At 48.0% G+C, this 22,147-nt stretch overlaps 1 protein-coding gene across 1 annotated transcript in view; it reads right to left on the reverse strand.

Annotated features, from left to right (window-relative positions):
• Window positions 1–22,147, reverse strand: part of LOC119957676 (solute carrier family 43 member 3-like) — a 110,121-nt gene that overhangs the window by 10,698 nt on the left and 77,276 nt on the right. Inside the window, exons 12-13 of the mRNA XM_038785752.1 lie at window positions 13,252–13,586; window positions 1,159–1,320 (exon numbers count right to left, since the gene is read on the reverse strand). Of these exons, the coding sequence (XP_038641680.1) occupies window positions 1,159–1,320; window positions 13,252–13,586 (497 nt within the window). The remainder of the gene's footprint in view (window positions 1–1,158; window positions 1,321–13,251; window positions 13,587–22,147) is intronic.

A 22,147-nucleotide genomic window follows, 5' to 3' on the forward strand; every position in this document is an offset into this window, starting at 1 on the left:
AGGCAGAAAACTCTATTTAAGGCTGCGATAGGTACAAATTGCTCATTAACGAAATTAGTGGTTACGGGAAAAGGACACAGATGTATAGGAGAGGAAGATCAGTCTCGAGGGACAGGAGAGTCTACTTCTGTTGCTATGTTTTATGGTCAATCTATTCCACACTTTTTCACTCGCTCTCCAGAATTCCGACCACCGTCAACAGTTCCACAGAACTCCCACAGAACTCCTGCAGTGCAGAATGGAGCCGTTGGGCTGATCTTATCTGCACCCACTCTCTGAATAAATACCAAGGTCGAGCCCCCACCCTGTCCCTGTAATCAAATATCCTTGGAAACCGACTGGCAATCAGCAATGGCCGATACATCTAAATTGCACATGTCTGGTCTCTGGGAGGAAACAAGAGCATCTGGAGGAACGTCACACAGACACGAAAGAACGCATAAACACCACACACTGTTATCAAAGTCAGAAATCGAACTGGATTGCGTGGGGCTAACCACTGTTCCACCGCAGCATCCTGCTCTTTCATTCGCTTCCCCACTCATTATCTGTACAAAGGCACACCCCATCCCGCCATCCATCTTTATTGATTGAAGTTATTCTCGTTTTCTCTAGTCAAGTCTCCCAACACAAGCATCCTCTCCCGGCTTTCCACTTCGGATAAAACGACATGTTTCCACTCCGTCTGAGACCTCAAGTCAGTCTCTTCTCCACATGAAGTCAGTCTGTTCTTCACATTTCCTTCCTCGCATTAATTTCGTCATGTATTTGTTAAGACTTTTCCTTAATTTTCCCCTTCATCTCTTTCCATTTAGCTCCCGTTTTTCCCTTCTGCTGGCCCGTTTCTTATCCCACCATCTACAAACCTTCTTACCCAAGCTCCCTCTCTCTGCTGCACTATCTATCTCCTCCTCTTCCCTCCAGTTCCCTATGCAGATCTCTAACGTCACCCCTCCCTTAATCACTTTCTTATTCAGTATCCAGAGTTCCCTCCATGTGCATCCATGACTTCCTTACTCACAGTAAATACACCCTTTGTAGCCATTAATAACAGTAACTTCTCTCTCCCTTCTCTTCGACATGCTTCTGCCACATTCCCTCTACTGTCACGGTCGTAAACGCTCCTCAGCAATCATTGATGCTGTTTTGTCCAGTTACCTTTTTTAGTATCACCGCCTGTGAGCTGTGTGATCATGGGGTTCAAGGTACCGATGAACAGATTGTTTCGGAGAAGCATCACAGAGAACCAGTACAGGTGTGTCAAGAAGATCTTAGAGGAGATACAGCTTCTGAAGGAGGGAATCTGTTGCTCAATCCACTCTGTGTTCAGAGAAAGAGAAAAAAACACAGAAATTTAGCAAAGTAGGTGGTGATTGAGAGCCAGGGCAGTGATGGAAACACGGGGTAAAAGAGCGCGTCGACAGTGCCGCAGACACAGGATAAAAGAGCACCAGGACAGAGGGGGAAACAGGGTAAAAGGGGATGAGGAGAGCAGCAGAAACACAAGATAAATGAGCAGGAAAAGAGCAGCAGAGCCACAGCGTAAAAGCGAAGAAGGAGAGCAGCAGGGACACAGGGTAACAGAGCAGGAGGGGAGCAGCAGGGACACAGAGAAACAGAGCAGGAGGGGAGCAGCAGAGGCACAGGGTAAAGGAGCAGGAGAGGAGCTGCAGATTCACAGGGTAACATGCAGAAGGGTAGCAGCAGAGACACAGGTTAAAGTTGCAGGATGGGAGCAGCAGCATACAGGGTAACAGAGCAGGAGGTTAGCAGCAGGGACACATGTTAACAGAGGGAACCAGCAGAGGCACAGGGTTAAGGAGCAGAAGGGGAGCAGCTGGGACAAAGGGTAAAAGAGCAGGACGGGAGCAGCAGGGGCGCAGGGTAACAGAGCAGGAGGAGAGCAGCGGAGAGACAGGGCAACAGAGCCGGAGGCGGCAGCAGAGACACAGGGTAACAGAGCAGAGGGGAGGAACAGAGACACAGGGTAACAGGGCAGGAAGAGATCAGCAGAGACAAAGGGTAAAGGGTCAGGAGTAGAGCAGTAGCAGAGACACAGGGGAGCAGAGCAGGAGGGGACCAGCAGGAACACAGGGTAACAGAGCCGGAGGGGAGCAGGAGGGACACAGGGTAACAGAGAAGGAGGGGAGCAGCAGAGACATCGGGTGAAGGAGCAGGAGGGGAGCAGCAGAGAAACAGGGTAACAGAGCAGGAGGAGAGCAGCAGAGACACAAGGAAACAGAGCAGGAGGGGAGCAGCAGGGACACATGGTAGCGGATCAGGAGGAGAGAAGCAACAGAGACACAGGGGAGCAGAGCATGCTGGGAGCAGCACAGACACTGCATAACAGAGCAGGAGGGGATCAGCAGAGACATAGGGTAACAGAGCAGGAAGGGAGCAGAAGGGACACAGCGTAACAGTGCAGAAGGAGAGCAGCATCGACACAGGGTCAAGGACCAGGAGGGAAGCAGCAGGTACACAGGGTAACAGAGCAGGAGGGGAGGAGTAGAGACATAGTGTAAAGGAGCAGGAGGGGAGCAGCGGAAATACAGATTAACAGAGCATTAGGAGAGCAGCAGAGTCACAGGGAAACAGAGCAGCACGGGAGCAGCAGGGACACAGGGTAACAGAGCAGAAGGGGAGCAACAGGGACACAGGGTAACAAGGCAGGAGGGGAGCAGCAGGGACACAGAATAACAGAGCAGGAGGGGAGCAGATGGAACACAGGGTAAAGGAGCAGGAGGGGAGCAGCAGAGACAAACGGTAACAGAGCAGGAGGGGAGCAGCAGAGACAAACGGTAACAGAGCAGGAGGGGAGCAGCAGAGACACAATGTAAAGGAGCAGGAGGGGAGCAGCAGAGACCCAGGGTAACGCAGCAGGAGGGGTGCAGCAGAGACCCAGGGTAACAGAGCAGGAGGGGAGCAGCAGAGACACAGGGTAACAGAGCAGGAGGGGTGCAGCAGAGACCCAGGGTAACAGAGCAGGTGGGGAGCAGCAGAGACACAGGGTAAGAGAGCAGGAGGGGAGCAGCAGGGACACAGGGTAACAGAGCACGAGGGGAGCAGCCGAGACACAGGGTAACAGAGGAGGAGGGAGCAGCAGAGACACAGGGTAACAGAGCAGGAGGGGAGCAGCAGGTACACAGTGTAACAGATCATGAGGGGGACAGCAGAGACACAGGGTAACAGAGCAGGAGGGAAGCAGCAGAGACACATGGTAACAGAGCAGGAGTGGAGCAGCAGAGACACAGGGTAAAGGAGCAGGAGGGGAGCAGCAGAGACATGGTAACAGAGAAGGAGGGGAGTAGCAGAGACACGGGGTAACGGAGCAGGAGGGGAGCATACGGGACACAGGGTAACAGAGCAGGAGGGGAGCAGCAGAGCCAAAGGATAACAGAGCTGGAGGGGAGCAGCAGAGACCCATGGTAAAGGAGCAGGAGGGGAGCTGCAGAGACAAAGGGTAACAGAACAGGAGGGGAGCAGCAGAGATACAGGGTTAAGGAGCAGGAGGGAGCGGCAGAGACACAGGTTAACAGAGCAGGAGGGGAGCAGCAGAGATACAGGGTTAAGGAGCAGGAGGGAGCGGCAGAGACACAGGTTAACAGAGCAGGAGTGGAGCAGCAGAGATACAGGGTAACAGAGCAGGAACGGAGCAGCAGAGACACAGGGTAGCAGAGCAGGAAAGGAGCAGCAGAGACACAGGGTAACAGAGCAGGAGGAGAGCAGCAGGGACACAGGGTAACAGAGCAGGAGGTGTGCTGTAGAAACACAGGTTACCAGAGCAGGAGGGGAGCAGCAGGGACAATGGGTAACAGAGCAGGAGGGGATCAGCAGCGACACAGCATAACAGCAGGAGGGGAGCAGCAGAGACACAGGGTAGCAGAGCAGGAGAGGAGCGGCAGAGACACAGGGTAACAGAGCATGAGGGGAGCAGCAGAGACATCAGGGTAACAGCCAGGAGGGGAGCAGCAGAGACACAGGGTAACAGAGCAGGAGGGGGAGGAGCAGATGCACAGGTAAACAGAGCAGGAGGGGTGCAGCAGGGACACAGGGTAACAGAGCAGGAGGGGAGCAGTAGAGACAGCAGGGTAACAGAGCAGGAGGGGAGCAGCAGAGACATACGGTAACAGAGCAGGAGCGGAGCAATAGGGACACAGGGTAACAGAGCAGGAGGGGAGCAGCAGAGCCACAGGGATACAGAGGAGGAGGGGAGCAGCAGAGACAAATGGTAAAGGAGCAGGAGGGTAGGAGCGGAGACACAGGGTAAAGGAGCAGGGGGGAACCGCAGGGACACAAGGTAATAGAGCAGGAGGGGAGCCGCTGGGACACAGGGTAACAGAGTAGGAGGTTAGTAGCAGAGACACAGGGTAACAGGACAGGAGGGGATCAGCAGAGACACAGGGTAACAGAGCAGGAGGGGAGCAGCAGGTACAAAGGGTAACAGAGCAGGAGGGGGACAGCAGAGACATAGGGAAAAAGAGCAGGAGGGTAGCAGCAGGGACACATGGTAACAGAGCAGAAGGAGATCAGTAGAGACACAAGGAAAGGAGCAGGAGGGGAGCAGCAGTGACACAAGCTAACAGAGCAGGAGGGGAGCAGCAGAGGCACAGGGTAAAGGAGCAGGAGGGGAGCAGCGGAGACACAGAGTAACAGAGCACGAGGAGAGCAGCAGAGACACAGGGTAACAGAGCAGGAGGGTAGCAGCAGGGGCACAGGGTAATGAGCAGGAGGATAGCAGCAGGGACACGGGTTAACAGAGCAGGAGGGGAGCAGCAGGGGCACGGGGTAACAGGGCAGGAGGTGAGCAGCAGAGACACAGGGTAACAGAGCAGGAGCGGAGCAGCAGGTACAAAGGGTAACAGAGCAGGAGCGGAGCAGCAGGTACAAAGGGTAACAGAGCAGGAGGGGAGCGGCAGAGACATAGGGTAACAGAGCAGGAGTGGAGCAGCAGAGACACAGGGTAAAGGAGCAGGAGGGGAGCAGCGGAGACACAGAGTAACAGAGCACGAGGAGAGCAGCAGAGACACAGGGTAACAGAGCAGGAGGGTAGCAGCAGGGGCACAGGGTAATGAGCAGGAGGATAGCAGCAGGGACACGGGTTAACAGAGCAGGAGGGGAGCAGCAGGGGCACGGGGTAACAGGGCAGGAGGTGAGCAGCAGAGACACAGGGTAACAGAGCAGGAGCGGAGCAGCAGGTACAAAGGGTAACAGAGCAGGAGGGGAGCGGCAGAGACACAGGGTAAAAGAGCAGGAGGGTAGCAGCAGTGACACATGGTAACAGAGCAGAAGGAGAGCAGCAGAGACACTAGTAAACGGGCAGTAGGGGAGCAGCAGAGCCACAGGGTAACAGCAGGAGGGGAGCAGCAGAGCCACAGGGTAAAGGAGCAGGAGGGAAGCGGCAGAGACACAGGGTAACAGAGCAGGAGGGGAGCAGCAGAGACACAGGGTAAAGGAGCAGCGGGGAGCGGCAGAGACACAGGGTAACAGACCAGGGGGGGAGCAGCAGAGATACAGGGTAACATACCAGTAGAGGAGCAGCAGAGATACAGGGTAACAGAGCAGGAGGGGAGCAGCAGAGACACAGGGTAACAGGGCAGGAGGGGAGCATCAGAGACACAGGGTAACAGAGCAGACGGGGAGCAGCAGGTACAAAGGGTAGCAGAGCAGGAGGGGGACAGCAGAGACACAGGGAAAAAGAGCAGGAGGGTAGCAGCAGGGACACATGGTAACAGAGCAGAAGGAAGCAGCAGAGGCACAAGAAAAGGAGCAGGAGGGGAGCAGCAGTGACACAAGCTAACAGAGCAGTAGGGGAGCAGCAGAGGCACAGGGTAACAGAGCAGGAGTGGAGCAGCAGAGACACAGGGTAAAGGAGCAGGAGGGGTGCAGCGGAGATACAGGGTAAAAGAGCACGAGGAGAGCAGCTGCGACCCAGGGTAACAGAGCAGGAGGGGAGCGGCAGAGACACAGGGTAAAAGAGCAGGAGGGTAGCAGCAGGGACACGGGGTACAGAGCAGGAGGGGAGCAGCAGGGACACAGGGTAACAGGGCAGGAGGGGAGCAGCAGAGACACAGGGTAACAGAGCAGGAGCAGAGCAGCAGGTACAAATGGTAACAGAGCAGGAGGGGGACAGCAGAGACAAAGGGTAAAAGAGCAGGAGGGATGCATCAGGGACACATGGTAACAGAGCAGAAGGAGAGCAGCAGAGACAAAGGGTAAAGGAGCTGGAGGCTAGCAGCAGAGACAGAGGGTAAAGGAGCGGGGGGGGGGAGCAGCCGGGACACAAGGTAACAGAGCAGGAGGGGAGCAGCTGGGACACAGGGTAACAGAGTAGGAGGTTAGCAGCAGAGACACAGGGTAACAGGGCAGGAGGGGAGCAGCAGAGACACAGGGTAACAGGGCAGGAGGGGAGCAGCAGAGACACAGGGTAACAGAGCAGGAGGGTAGCAGCAGGGACACAGGGTAAAATGGCAGGAGGGGAGCAGCAGAGACACAGGATAACAGTGCAGGAGGTTTGCAGCAGGGACACAGGGTAACAAAGCAAAAGGTGACCAGCAGAGGCACAGGGTTAAGGAGCAGAAGGGGAGCAGCAGGGACAAAAGGTAAAAGAGCAGGACGGGAGCAGCGGAGACACAGGGTAACAGAGCAGGAGGGGCAGCAGAGACACAGGGTAACAGAGCAGAGGGGAGGAGCAGAGACACAGGGTAACAGGGCAGGAAGAGAGCAGCAGAGACACAGGGTAATGGATCAGGAGGAGAGCAGCAGCAGAGACACAGGGGAGCAGAGCATGCTGGGAGCAGCAGAGACACAGGATAACAGAGCAGGAGGGGATCAGCAGAGACATAGGGTAACAGAGCAGGAGGGGTGCAGGAGTGACACAGCGTAACAGAGCAGCAGAAGAGCAGCATAGACACAGGGTAAAGGACCAGGAGGGGAGTAGCAGGGACACATGGTAACAGAGCAGGAGGGGAGCAGCAGAGACACAGGGTAGCAGAGCAGGAGGGGGGCAGCAGAGATATCGGGTAAATGAGCAGGAGGGGAGCAGCAGAGAAACAGGGCAACAGAGCAGGAGGAGAGCAGCAGAGACACAGGGAAACAGAGCAGGAGGGGAGCAGCAGGCACACATGGTAACGGATCAGGAGGAGAGAAGCAGCAGAGACACAGGGGAGCAGAGCATGCTGGGAGCAGCACAGACACACGATAACAGAGCAGGAGGGGATCAGCAGAGACACAGGGTAACAGAGCAGGAGGGGAGCAGAAGGGACACAGCGTAACAGTGCAGAAGGAGAGCAGCAAAGACACAGTGTAAAGGAGCAGGAGGGGAGCAGCGGAAAAACAGATTAACTTCAGTTGATAATCATTCAGGACCGCATGTTACTGTGAGGATGAAGGACAAGTATGGGATGTTTCGGGAACCTTCGATAACGAGAGATATTCTGAGCCTCATCAAAACCTAAACTAAAGCACTAGTAAGGCCAAGAAGTCTGGGAAGAGACAAATTCCTTGAGAAATATAAAGAAAGTAGGAAGAAACTTAAACAAGGAGCCAGGAGGTCTAAAAGACGGGATGGAAACTAATTGCCAAACAGGATTAAGGAGAATACCAAGGTTTTTTTAATATACGTGTACAAAGAGCAAGATGTTAGCGAGGGAAATAGTTGTCCTATGTAAGGACAGAGGAAGAAATCTATGTGTCGAGGAAGAGGAAATTGGAGAGGTGACAGATGAGCCTTTGCACCAGTTTTCGCCAAAGAGAAGGACGAAGTAAATGGTGAGTTTGGGGAAGGGTATAATGATAACCTGGACGTCTTGAAAAACATGAAGGTACTTAAGTCCCCAGGGCCTAACGGGATCTAGCGCTGAATAGTGAAAGTGCTAAGGTAGGATATTTATCTGGCCTTGACAGAAATCTTTCGATCCCCATTGCCTACACATGAGGTCCGCTTGAGATGGGTGGCAAGCATGATCCAGGATAATACAGGCAGGTGAACCTTACGTTGGTTCTATGAAAATTATTGGAATGTTTCTTTGGAACAGGATTCACCCCCGTTGGAAACAAATTGACTTATTAGTGAGAGGCAACATTGCTTTGTGAGGCGGAGTCCGTGCCTCATTAACTTGACCAAGTAAAATGTGATTGAACTTTTATTCATTGAGGAATATAAAGAAAGTTGGATGAAACTTAAACACGGAGTCAGGAGGTCTAAAGGAGGTCATGAAAGTAATTGGCGAACAGTATTAAGGAGATTCCCAAGCATTTTCTTTTATGTGTGCATCGCTGGTTACCACAATGTAGCCATTTAAAATGGCCACCTGCAAAGGACTATGGGAATTTTGGTCAGTTTGGTACACAGACAGGTACACAGCCTCTGTGTATTGTGCAAATACACCAGACCTCGTAAGAAACTCCGAGTTCATTAAAGGTCGATCACCATCTCCCCCAATACAATAACTTTTGCAATAAGTACCATTCAATGATAGCAGACTAATCAGCGTCACCCCACCTGATTTGGAAAGGCCTACGTTCCTGGGACAAGGATAGCAAGGACACGCCCAGCCATCGAGGTATCCCACGCCCAAATTGTCTCAGATCGATTTTTCAAAACTCTATCGATTCATTGGACCTGGAGTAAGGACCGCCCAAAAGGGTGCGAATGAGATGAAGGATAAAAAGCCCTGCACACCAGGGATCGGCCTCTTTTTGGACCGGCCTGTGTGCCACCAACTGTAGCAGAACAACCAAGTTCAAGGTCCCGCAACCATTTCCTGAAGGACGAGCCCAGCTGAGACGAGCCCAACAACTTCAACCGACCACGTGGACCCAGATAAAGGCCTTAACCCGCACAGTGCCAGTCACTCGAAGTCATCTGACTTGTTAGGTGTAGTTTAGTATGGAGCCGCGTATGTTATTGCATAGAGATACAAGTCCTGTGTTATTAATAAACTGTGTTTTTGAGCTAACATACTGGCTGTGTGGACATTTGGTCAATATAAGAAATAGCTTGTGATTCACCTAAAGGGTAAAAAGGCAACAGCAACATATAGTGCCGATCCCTAGTTGGCCTTCAGATTATGGTGGTGGGTTACCTTCTTGAACTCTGCAGTCCATAAGGTATGCATCAATTGTGCTGTTAGGGAGGGATTTCTAGGATGTTTGTCCTGCCCATGAAGGAACGGTGATATATTTCCAAGTCACGGTGGTGAGTGACGTGAATGGGAACCTTCTGGTGGTGAGATTCCCAGTATCCGCTGTTTGTGTCCTTCGAGATGGTTGACGTTGATTTGGAATGGGTTGCCAAAGGAAACTTGGTGAGTTACTGCAGTGCACCTTGTTGATTCTACACACGGCAGCCACTGTTAATCGGTGGTAGAGTGTTTGAATATTGGCAGAAGGGGAGACAATCAAGCGGGGTTGCTTTGTCTTGGATGGTGTGGAGTTGTTGTTGGACTTGCGCTCATCCAGACAAGTGGAGAGTATTCCGTTGCCCACCTAAATTGGGCCTTGAAGATGGTGGATAGGCTTTGGTGGGGGTGAGGAGGAGGTTTCAGGAGGTGAGTTATTCGCCGTAGGATTCCAAGTCTTTGAGAAGATCTTGTAGCCACATTACTATTCTGGCTATCACAGTTCAGTTTCCAATCAATGGTTAACACCGGGATGTTGATTATGGGAGATTCAGCGAGGGCAATTCCACTGAACGCCAAGGGAGGTGGTTAGATCACTCTACATAAAAGCAAATTACTGCAGATGCTGAAATCTGAAATCGAAAGAAAATATGCTGGAAAATATTAGCAGGTCTGGCAACATCTGTAAGGAGAAAAAGTAGCTAATGTTTCGAGTCCGGATGGCTCTTGGTCAAAGCTAAAAGACCTAGAAAGTGGGAGATATTTATATTGTATATTGACAGAATGAACGATCAGTCACAGCCTCATAAATCAATGGAAAAGAGTACTAATTGCTACAGAAACCAAGGGAATGACAGTACCGAGAGAATAAAAGATGTGAAAGGCCAAAACGCCTTTCCCTTGGTTTCTGAGATAATGGCTCATTTTTAGTTCCCTCACCCTACAGTATAAATATCTCTTACTTCCTACGTCTTTTGGCTTTCACAAAGGATCAGTCGAAACGTTAGCTAATTTATCTCCTTACAGATGCTGCCAAACCTTCTGAGATTTTCCAACATTTTCATTCATGTTTAAATCCCTCTTGTGGGAGATAGTCATTGACTGGCATTTGTTGGCGCGAATGTAACCTCCCAATTGTCATCTCAAGCCTAGATATTTTCAAAGTCTTGCTGCATTTCGACATGGACTACTTCATTATCTGAAGAGTCGCTAATGATCCTGAACATTTTGCAGTCATCCGCAAACATCCTCACTTCTGACATTATGATAGAAGAGAGGTCATTGATTAAATAACTGAAAATGTTTGGGCCAAGAACACTAACATGAAGAACTACTGCACTGATGTCCTGGGACTGAGTTGGTTGAACTCCAGTCACCACAACCATCTTCCTTTGTGCCAGATATGACTCCAAAAGGGGAGAGTTTTCCCCTGATACCCTTTGATTCCAGTTTAGCTCGGTTTCCTTGCTGTCACACTCGGTCAAAGCTGCATTGATGTCAATGGCAGTCACTCGAACCTCACCTTTGGCATTCAGCTATTTTGTCCATGTTTGACCAAGGCTGCCATGAGGTCAAAAGCCTGGCGGAACACAAATTGTGCGTCTATGAGCAGATTATTGCCGGGAAACATCAAGTGATGCTTGATAGCACTGTTTATGACTCCTTCCATCGCTTTGCAGATGGTGGTGAGTGGACTGATTGGACTGTAATTAACTGGGATGGATGTGTCTTGTTTCCCGTGTACAGGACACGCTCGGGCAATTTTCCACATTGCTGGAGAGATGCCACTGTTGTAGCTGTATTGAACAGCTTGGCTAGATGAGCGGCAAGTTTTGGAGCACAATTGTGCAGTACTATTTCTGCGGTACTGTTAGGGTCGTTAACCATTGTACTTCATGAAGGAACGGCAGTAGATGTTGACTACATGGACTTTGTAAAGCTTTTCGCAAGATCCCCCGTTGCAGATTAGTACGAAAAGTGCTGTGACACGGGATCAGAGGTGAGCTGGCAACATGGATACAGAAGTGGCTCGGTCATAGAAGAAAGCGGGTAGCAGTGGAAGGGAGCGTTTCTGAATGGAGGGCTTGGACTACAGGTGTTCGACTGGGACCTTTGCTGTTTGTAGTAAAAAAAAAGTTTTGGAGGAACATGTAAAAGCTCTGATTGGTATGTTTGCGGACTCATCTGTGTTGGTGGAATTGCAGATTTTGATGAGGATGTCAGAGGATGCAGCAGTATATAGATCGGTTGGAGACGTGGCAGACGTGGGACACATGTGACGTAATGCATTTTGTAATGTCTAATACAGGTGGGAAGGATACAGTAAATGTCAGGACCCTCAGAAGTACTGACAGACATAGAGAGAGCTGGGTGTATAATCCACAGATCACTGAAAGTGGAAACGCCGGTGTAGAAGGTAGTCAAGAAGGCCTACCTTCACAGGCCGGGGCATTGAATATAAAAATTGGTAAGTCATTCTGCAGCTTTATAGAACCTTAGTGGGTCCATACTTGGAATATTGCTTACGATTCTGGTTGCTACACTACCAGAAGACCGTGGAGGCTTTGGCGGAGTGCAGCAGAGGTTTATCAGGCTTTGCCTGGTCTGGAGGAACAGGCTAATATGAGGACAAACTCGTATTATTTTCACCGGAACAACGAAGGTGGTGGGGAGACCTGATAAAGGTTTATAAAATGATGAGTGGCATGGACACAGTGGATAGTCAGAAGCTTTTTCCCAGGGTGAAAAAGCTAATTACTAGGGAACATAGCTTTCAGCTGTGATGCTCACAGTTTAGAGCAGATGTGCGAGGCAAGTCTTTTACATAGAGGGTGGTGAGTGCCTGGAACGCACTTCCGATGAAGTTGGTGGAAGCAGGTACATTAGTGACTTTGAAGATTTATCTTTGAATAGAGGAATATGATTCGAATAGCGGGGCACGGGCTATAGAATTGCTGGGGATTTTAGTTTAGACAGGCATCGTGATCGACGAAGCCTTGGAGGGCCAAAGGGCCTGTTCCTATACTTTATAAAATCAAATTGCTGCGGATGCTGGAATTTGAAACAAAAGAAAATGCTGAAAAGTCTCAGCAGGTCTGGCAGCATCTTTAGGGAGAGAAAAGAGCTAATCTTTCGAGTCCAGGTGACCACAGCTTTGACAAAGGTCATCTGGATTCGAACCGCTAGCTACTTCCTCTCCCTGCAGATGCTGCCAGACCTGCTGAGATTTTCCAGCATTTTCTCTTTGGTTTCTGTTCCTATATTGTACTGTTCTTTGGCTTTTCTTTTCTTTCTTTGTGAACAAGAAAATAGATGGATACTTAATTCATAGAATCCATATGATCCCTCGAGCGCAGAGTGAGGTAATTCTACCCGTCATATCTGCACCGACGCACTGAAAGAACAGTCTACCTCGGCCCCCTCCTCCATCTTAACCCGAAATGCAATGCTTTGGGCATGGCCAATCCAGGTTTCTGGATACTAAGGGGAAACTTTAACATGGTCAATGCAATTCTTTGATTATCCAATGAATAATTTCAATAAACATAGTCTACTATCCATTATCTCACATTCAAGCATAGAATGAGACAGTCCGGCCATCATACACGATCTCCCAATGTCAAATAAGCTTTCTGATGACTTCCGAATCCGTCCCTCCTTCCCTACATCTATGAAAATATGTCTTCTGATTACGGTTAGCCCCACCAGTGATTTGACTTTCTTTGATATAAGAATGTCAGCACCAATCTCCTTTATTTGAAAGTTGCTGCCTCTCTTCGTAGAACTGCGGGCCCCAAATTCAAAGACAAGGGAGCAGCAGGTAACAGAGAGAAGGGAAGTCAGAGGGAATAAAGAGTAGGCAGAGGGATAATTCTGAAGTGACTGCGTGGGTATTTGGAGAGATAATTGGAAAGAGAATGTGGGAAAACGGAGCATTGATCAGAAGGTTATAAAGTGTATGACTGGAAAAGGCATTGAAAATAATGGCGAGAAGGAGAAAAGCGGGCATTCTAAAGTGAAAAGGTACAAACAAGGGGAGGGACTGCGATGGTAAGCATGCGCTGTGATACTACGAAGAGCAGACAACACGGAGGGAAGTAGACAAGCAAGGAAACGTCTGAGATAATCTCACCTTCTGATCCAACAGCTTGTGGATTTACAACATCTTCGTTCTCTGCATCGTGCTGTCCCTCGCTCCGCTCTTTTTCTTCCTCTTGGTTACTCTCTCCCGTGGCTCCTTCGGTCTCTTGCTCTCGTACCCCGCTTATTACGCTCGCCTCTTGCGACGTCTCTCGGGAGACCCCATCTGCTCCGGATTGTGGATGTGTCTGGCTCGCAATGTACGACTCACGGCAGAATGACACCAATTCTAACTTCGCGCAACTGAAACTGACCAAACAAGCAAGAATTTCCGTCTTTAAACACGATGGCCACTGGAACATCAGGAATTCGCCGCCCATGCAGCAACTGAGAAGGGGAACGAAGCAATGCAGCTTTTGCTTCGTTATGATCTGACGTGTGACTTGGAGATGATGGACAGGCTTCGGGGAGGGGGGGGGGGGTCAAGTGGTGTGTTGCTCCCTGTGTTATTCCAGGCATTTGAGCTGCACTGGTAGCCACAGTGTTGATATGGCTCGGACAGTTTAGTTTTTAATCAATAGTAACTCACCAGGATGTTGATTCGCCATCGGAAGAGACATTAGAGGCATGGTTGCACAATACAAAAGAGCAAATGAGAAATTTGGGACAGCCCAAATATGTAAGCACCATCTTGACTTGTCAACCCAAAGAAGTACCTTTCATCAAGGATTTCAATTATCAAAAATTGGACTTGAATCTAAGGGCCATGATCCGAAAGTTAGCAAATTACACCAAGGAACAAACGAACTGTTGAAAGAGGAGGACAGCTATAAACATCAAAGAGTTATCGAGAAGATTGAGAAGATGCATTTGCTGTGGCCAAAAACGGAAAAGAATAGAGAATAAAAGATAGATCCTTTATGTTTTCGATAAAGTCTGTGGGTTGCACGTCCACAATACAAAGCAGGATAGTTCAATGAGTTGCCTTCGGAAACATTTGGAACCCTTCCCTTTATTAATCTAGTATGAGGATAGTTTATGTGTTTGGGGAATATGTTATTATCCAGAGAAGAATGCTTGGTGTGTATACGTGCTTCAATTATTCTCGGGAAATATTAGGTTGAGACATGCTGTCGGGGACAATTAAGAAATCAAAACATTGGACGTGTTAACTGCATTTGCAACGAACCTATCGTAAAGCAGGTATAGAAATAAAGAAGAGTTCAAATATTTGCCTGAACAGATAGATAGATACATTATTTTTCAACTGGTGAGTAACGACCATTGTGAACTAGGAAACATTTCGTAGAAAATCAACTTGGACGCACAGTGACACAGTCGTTAGCACTGCTACCACACAGCTCCAGGGACCCAGGTTCGATTCCGGCCTCGGGTGACTGCGTGGAGTTTGCACTTTATCTCCGTGACTGCGTGGGTTTCCTTAGGTTGCGGAGGTTTCGCCCCAAAAATATGTGCATGCCATGTGGATTGGTCACGCTAAATTACCTTCAGTGTCCAAAATGTTAGGTATAGTGACCGAGATAGAGTGGAGGAGTGGGCTTAAGTCGGGTGTTCTTTCCAGCGCCCGGTGCAGACTCGATAGGCCGATTGGTTTCCTTCTGCAATGTAGGGATTCTATGATTTTGTGTAGAAAGAGTCAAACGTGAAATGTTTATTCACTTTCATTGTACCCTAAAGTGGCGGCATAGCAAAACAAAGATGATCGGCATCATTTGGAAATACTGAGTTCAAGCAGGTTTTAAAGACTATGGAATCAAAGATGCTTGGGAAACACGATGCATAAGTAGAGGTGTTGAGCTGACGTTTTTATGGCTTTGTGTATATAAAACAGTTTTTGTTGGTAGAACATGGAAAGTCTGAAATCTCCATCCAAAAAAATCGAAATTTAAATTGAGTTTCAGGAATCAATATTGCATATGTTCTTAGGTTTCCACATCAGGGCGAAGTAAGCTGTTGCAGTCAGCTTGCGCACCTTTAAAATCGTAACGTATTTGAGCAGTAGGTAATGTTACTGTTTTCTTACTTGCTATTTATTTAAAAAGGCGCATTGCCAGGACGGTTTTTACTCGTAAGCCTGACTGAGTATTTTTTACAACACCAGGCTAAACACCAGATTACTTTTAAACAGTAGCTTTCGGAGCACTGCTCCTTCCTCCAGTGAACAGTGGGCACAGAAGGAGAAGTGCTCCGAAAGCTAGTGTTTGGAAAAAAACCTGTTGGACTTTAACCTGGTGTTGTAAGACTTCTTACTGTGCTCATCCCAGTCCAATGCCAGCATCTCCACACCATAAGCACTTTTTGTGTGTGGAGAGTTGATGTTTTACGAGACTATTTAATTGTGTAAATACCTTCTTCTGTAGTTATGATTTATTCTGTGGTTATGACGAAATCTTTGTCTTGTTTCAATTCCAAAAGTGTTACTGTGACTCAACGCTCGGACGCTCGCTTTGGGACGGTTGTACAGGAGCCTCACCCAGGTTTGTGAATCTATGGAATTGCCTGCCCAGTAAAGCAGCTGAGCCTCCTTCATTGAACGTTTTTTAAGATAAAGAGAGAAAGTTTTTTGAAGAATTATTGGATTAAGGGTTGTGGTGTTCGGGCCGGAAAGTGGAGCTGAATCCACAAAAGATCAGCCATTATCTCATTGAATGGCGGAGCACACTCGAGGGGCCAGATGGCCTACTCCTGCTCCTAGTTCTTATGTTCTTTTGAAAGTGGAAAGAAACTTACGCAATGAGTCAGGAACCCTGAAAAGGTTCACGAAAAGCCCTCGGTTAGCTTCGAAGGCTTCTTATACATATATAAAGAGAAAGTGGGTAGCCAGTGAGAGGGTTGGCCCACTCAAGGATAGCAGATGGAATCGATGCCTGAAGCCACAGGAAGTGGACGAGGTAACACATGAGTATTTTGTGTCGGTATTCACCAAAGAGAAGGAACTTGTCAATTATGCGTCTGGGGTCTGTGTGCAGATAGTTTGGGTCACGGTGAGGTCATATAGGAGCATTCGGGGTGTTGAAAAACATGAAGGTAGACACATCACCAGGGCCTGATGGTATGTGCTTCAGAATAATGAGATAGGCAAGTGAAGTAATTACTGGACCTCTGAGATAAATATTTTTATCATCACTGGCTGCAGGAGAGGATTGGAGAGTAGCCAATGTTGTTCATTTGATTAAGAAGCGTAGCAAGTATAATTCAGCTAATTGCAGGCCTGTGAGCTTTACGTCAGTGCTGGACGAAATAATGGTGAGGATTCTTCCAGACAGGATTTACTCCCACTTGGAAATACGTGGACATATTGGCGAGATGCAGCACGGTTTTGTGAAGGGTAGGTCGTGCGTCAAAAATCTGATCGAGGTTTTCGAGGAAGACGATTGATGAGGATATGGCAGTGGATGTTGCTACTTGGACTTTAGTAAGGCCATTCATAAGGTCCCTCATGGCATTCTGGTCCAGAAGGTGAAGTCACACTGGATCAGAGGTGAGCTGGCATGGTGGGTCCAGTAGGCGGAGGGTTGTAGTGGAAGGGTGCGTTTCTGAAGAGCGAGCCATGCGTAGTAGCGTTCCTCAGGAATCAGTGCTGCGGCCCTTCCTGTTTGTAATATATCTAAATGATTTGGATGAAAATGTAACTGGTCTGCTTAGTAACTTTGAGAATGACACAAAGGATGGAGGAATTGTGGATAGCGATGAGGACTGCCAGAGGATAGAGAAGGATGTAGATCAGTTAGAGACTTTGGTAGAGAGATGGCAAATGGATTTTAATCAGGATGAATGCGAGCTGATGCATTTTGGAAGGTCTAATAGTGATAGAAATAAGACAGTAAATGGCAGAACTCTTAAGATGTTGATAGTCAGAGGAATCTGCGTGTACCGTTGCACAGGTCCCTGAAAGTGGAGAAGGAAGTCGAGAAGGCATACGCAATGCTGGCCTTCATCGACCAGGAAATTTAGTTTAAAAGTTGACAAATGATGTTGCAGCTTTATTGAACCTTAGTTTGGCCACACTTGGAATATAGTGTGGATACTGTTCGCCAGAAAAATGTGGAGGCTATGCAGAGGATACGGAAATAATTACCAGGACGTTGCCTGGTATGGAGTGCATTAGCTATGAGGAGAGGTTGGAGAAACTTGGTTTATTCTCATTGAAACGAGGGAGGTTGAGGGCGACCTGATAGAAGTATACACGATTATGGGATGCATGGACTGAGCGGTGGCCAGAAGCATTTTCCCAGGGTGGAATAGTCAATTTCTAGTGGGCATGGATTGAAGGTACGAGGGGTAGATTTCAAGAAGATGTACGAGAAATGTTTGTTACACAGAGTGGTGGGAGCCGCGAACTCGCTGCCAGGAGAGGCAGTGGAAGCAGATACGAAAGTGACGTTTCTGGTCGACTTCACAAATGCTAGAATAGGATCGGAATAGAGGGATATGGTCCACGGAAGGTAGCGGGTTTCAGTAGATATCTGGAACATGGTCAGTGCAGTGCAATTCCCTTCTTTATTTGTTCTTTGAATGTATATCAGAATGTCATTACATTAGAAATAATGCATTAATGAGACAATTGAGATTTCCAGGCTGATAGCAAATGGGCAGAAGTTCATCACATATTATTACCGATGGGTAGCAGCAAAAACGTTTTGCGGGTAATGTATGAGTTTACAGTGGGTGTAATTTGGGGATCAGAGCAACTCACTAAAAACGACATTAACCGTCTTACTGACCGGGAATGCATCAGGATACAATTGAAATAGACTGCACAGGTGAAGTGATAGCGGAACCTCAGGTGGTAATCAAACCAGCAGCTGTGTTACGCATTCCCGTTTTCGAGGAACCATTAGAGGACCTTATCAGATAGAAAGCAAACAGAGGGAAGTAAATGATTGCGAATAATGCCAGATCGAAGAAGGACTTACTTAGTGAGTCAGGTTACGATGCAAAAATGTATTTTGACACAGATGGAAAGAATGAGAGGTGTTGGTCCCTGTAACTTCGGGAGAATAGATACATGAAGACAATTCTGAATCCGGCAGACCTCAAAGTAAATTCGACATAGAGGACACATTACAAAATTGGGATAAAATGTTGAGCAACCTTTCAGATGAAAATCAAAATGAATTGAAAGTGTCATTACTTGTAAGGCTCAAAAGTATTTAAGCAAGATCTAGCTATCGGAAAGATGTTCCCGTGAACAACACCAATGCAAACTCAATCTACTAAGAAAGGTACAGGTACAAACAGAGATAGCTGATTTACGTGATTTAAAAATAGAACTGCATGCCAGAATGAATGGAGAACTGAAGGTGCAGAAGCAGCTGGCAATGGGAACTTTATCCAGAATAAGTCAGACATGATTGTTGCACAGAACAAGCATGGGGGCAGCACGGTAGCATGGTGGTTAGCATAAATGCTTCACAGCTCCAGGGTCCCAGGTTCGATTCCCGGCTGGGTCACTGTCTGTGTGGAGTCTGCACGTCCTCCCCGTGTGTGCGTGGGTTTCCTCCGGGTGCTCCGGTTTCGTCCCACAGTCCAAAGATGTGCGGGTTAGGTGGATTGGCCGTGCTAAATTGCCCGTAGTGTCCTAAAAAGTAAGGTTAAAGTGGGGTTGTTGGGTTACGGGTATAGGGTGGATACGTGGGTTTGAGTAGGGTGATCATGGCTCGGTACAACATCGAGGGCCGAAGGGCCTGTTCTGTGCTGTGCTGTTCTATCTATCTAACAGAAAGCTAGTACTGAAAAACAGATTGGGAAGAAAGCAGAGATCTGGCATTAGATTGCACAGTAACTCCTGCATACCAGCAATCATCTGCATAAGATCAAAGAGGAACGACAGCAACATCAACAAGGGCGAGAGATATTCACAAGGCAGCAGATAGTTAGTGAATAAACTGCGGGCACTGTGGAGCTCCATGAGCAGTACAATTCTTGTCATAATGTTTACACAGGAAGTAGTGGCACTAGGCTCTTGCCAGGAGGAACAGATGAAGGACTAAAATTGTCTCACCACTTCACAGAGAGCATTGGCCTTGACGTAATACAGAATTTGGAGGCTGAAGGGTTGGTAAAAATGTAACCAGAGTAGTCAGCCATATTCAACATGCAATGATGACTGAGACGGTCCGAATGCACCATCTGTTACCAATTATTTTGGCAATCTTCAACAGACAGCAAAAGTAGCGCAATACAAAACTCTCGATCAATGTGGCTAACAAAGCATGAATGATGCAACAATCTGTCGAACAATCAAAAGAAAACCCTTGTTGGTAAACTCAGATAATTGCATCTAACTGAATTATTATTAATACTTTACAATTCAGGGGCAATTTAGCGTGTAAAATCCATCTATCCTAAATAGCTTTGGCTTGTGGGATGAGCCCCAAACAAACACCGGAGAATGGGCAAACTCCACACAAACAATAACCCGAGTCTAGTGTCGAACCCGGGTCTTCGGCGCTGTGCGAAAGCAGTGATAACTACTGTGCCACCGTGCCTCCTCGTGCATGGCGACTGTCGTCAATGCCACTGGTAGGTTTGAGAATACCCGTACTACTTTTGCAGAACTAATGCAAAAGTGTTCAAAAGATAATGTGATTGCTGATTTCCTATCACGAGTGTGGTATGGGAAAAGACTACAACAGACTTTATAATTTGGTGTTTGCTTGCTTAACATTGAAAACGGTATGTACCGTGTCAGATGTAATCTGTGTGTAATCTTTGGAAGTATTTAAAACAGGAAAGCATTTTAAAATGAAGCCAGGTATGTAAATTGATGGATCTTTCTTTTTAATGAGGGTCGCACGATAGCAGAACGTTAGTCCATTAATGGGATCCAGAGAGGCTTTAAAAGCCAGTGATTTAGCCCGGTGAGCTAAACCAGCCCCTGGACTTCACTTGTTTCAATGGGTGTACCTCCTGCAAAACAACGGGTACTCCATTCAATCTACTAAGTTGTCCAAGTGATTGCGATCGATATATCACAAGACACATACACAGCGACAACTACTACCATACATGTGAGCAATGTGTACGTGCTAGAAAATGTAACTAAGGAACTTAGCAATGCTCATTCGACAGTCACGTTCCAAATTCGCCGAATTTGACCACCTATAATGACAAGTGCACGGGATGCGCGTGGAAACCAGCGACTAAACTTTCCTTCCAAACCACAGATCTAATTTCATACTAGACAGCCGTCCAGCCATTGCCCTTATGTTAGAATTGTGGAACCCGTCTGTGTAAGCACCTGCGTAAACATATTCCCCTGCCGGTATTTTATATTTCCCCAGCATCCTGTGGGTTTCCTGGCGACTTGGGTTGGCCATAATGTGAAATCCCATTGGTTGGTAGCAGGAATGGAAAATCCCACTGTCGGCCTGGGCCCCCGTCGAGGAACATGCGGTGGTCGGAGTGCGAATCCAGCCTTGCGCAATGTAAAAGATCAAGAAGGCAGCTCACCATGACCGTCTCTGGATTAATAAGAGCTGGGCAATAAGTGGTGTCGCAGGAATAAGGCGTTCACCCGCATACTAATAATAACTATACTAAAGCAAGTAATAAGAAGATGATGTGGAAGAAGCCAAAGAAAAATCAGGAGACCAGGGGAAGATGAAGGTGGAGAAGGAGAAGGATGAAAAGGAGGATGAGGATTATGACCAGTAAGAGGACAAGATAATGAACATCAAGAAGAAGAACGTTTTGTGTACGTACCGAACGTTTTAATTCTGCGAGTAGACACAATTTTGTATATTACCCCTCAATATTTTGCTACACCACATAAAAATCAAGATAACTCCGCTATTCAATTCCAGACTCGAAATCTGTCCACTTTGTTCTATAGATTAACCAACCCTGAAACCTTGCATTGCATTTTACCCTCTACCTTCCTCCTTGTCCGAAACTGACGGACAAGTTGAAGTAGGTTCGAGCATCTATGAAACAAATGATTAGTTTGTCAGTCAAACGTACCTAATGGCGCTGGGGGATCGGCGAGAAGTTGCCCTCTTCCTCTTCTTATTAAACCATCCAAACGCATTGACTGAACTTTGTCATGTGACTCATTCCCACGGATGTGTGACGACCAAAAGATATAGGAGCCGAAATAGGCTACTCGGCCCATCGAGCCTCCTCCGCCAATCAATCATACTGATATTTTTCTCTTCCCCATTCTTCTGCCTCCTCCCGATAACTCCTGACCACTTATTATCTGTTTAGTGTTGGGTGGGGTTACTGGGTTATGGGATAGGGTGGAGGTGTTAAAAAAAAGAAAAAAAGGGGCAGCACGGTAGCATTGTGGATAGCACAATCGCTTCACAGCTTCAGGGTCCCAGGTTCGAATCCGGCTTGGGTCACTGTCTGTGCCGAGTCTGTACATTCTCCCCGTGTGTGCGTGGGTTTCCTCCGGGTGCTCCGGCTTCCTCCCACAGTCCAAAGATGTGCAGGTTAGGTGGATTGCCCTTAGTGTCCAAAATTGCCCTTAGTGTTGGGTGGGTTTACTGGGTTATGGGGATAGGGTGGAGGTGTTGACCTTGGGTAGGGTGCTCTTTCCAAAAGCCGGTGCAGACTCGATGGGCCGAATGGCCTCCTTCTGCACTGTAAATTCTATATCTACCTCTGTCTCCAGACACTAAATGATCTAGCCTCCACTGTCTTCTGCGGCAAAGAGTTGCAGAGATCCACCACCCTCTGGCTGAACAAATCGCTCCTCATCTCAGTTTTAAAACATCGTCCCTTCAGTCTGAGATTGGGTATCTGCTTATAGTTCTTCGAGTCCACGTAAACTCTATCCAGGCCTTGCAGTACCTTGTATTATTCCAGTAAGATCCCTCCTCATCCTTCTGAACGTCAAGCACTGATCCAGACTCCTCAACAGTTCCTCATACGATAAGCTCTCCATTCCAGAGATCATTCTTCTGAAACTCCTCTGAACC

Source organism: Scyliorhinus canicula, chromosome 27 (genome assembly GCF_902713615.1).
Source record: "Scyliorhinus canicula chromosome 27, sScyCan1.1, whole genome shotgun sequence".
NCBI lineage: Eukaryota > Metazoa > Chordata > Chondrichthyes > Carcharhiniformes > Scyliorhinidae > Scyliorhinus > Scyliorhinus canicula.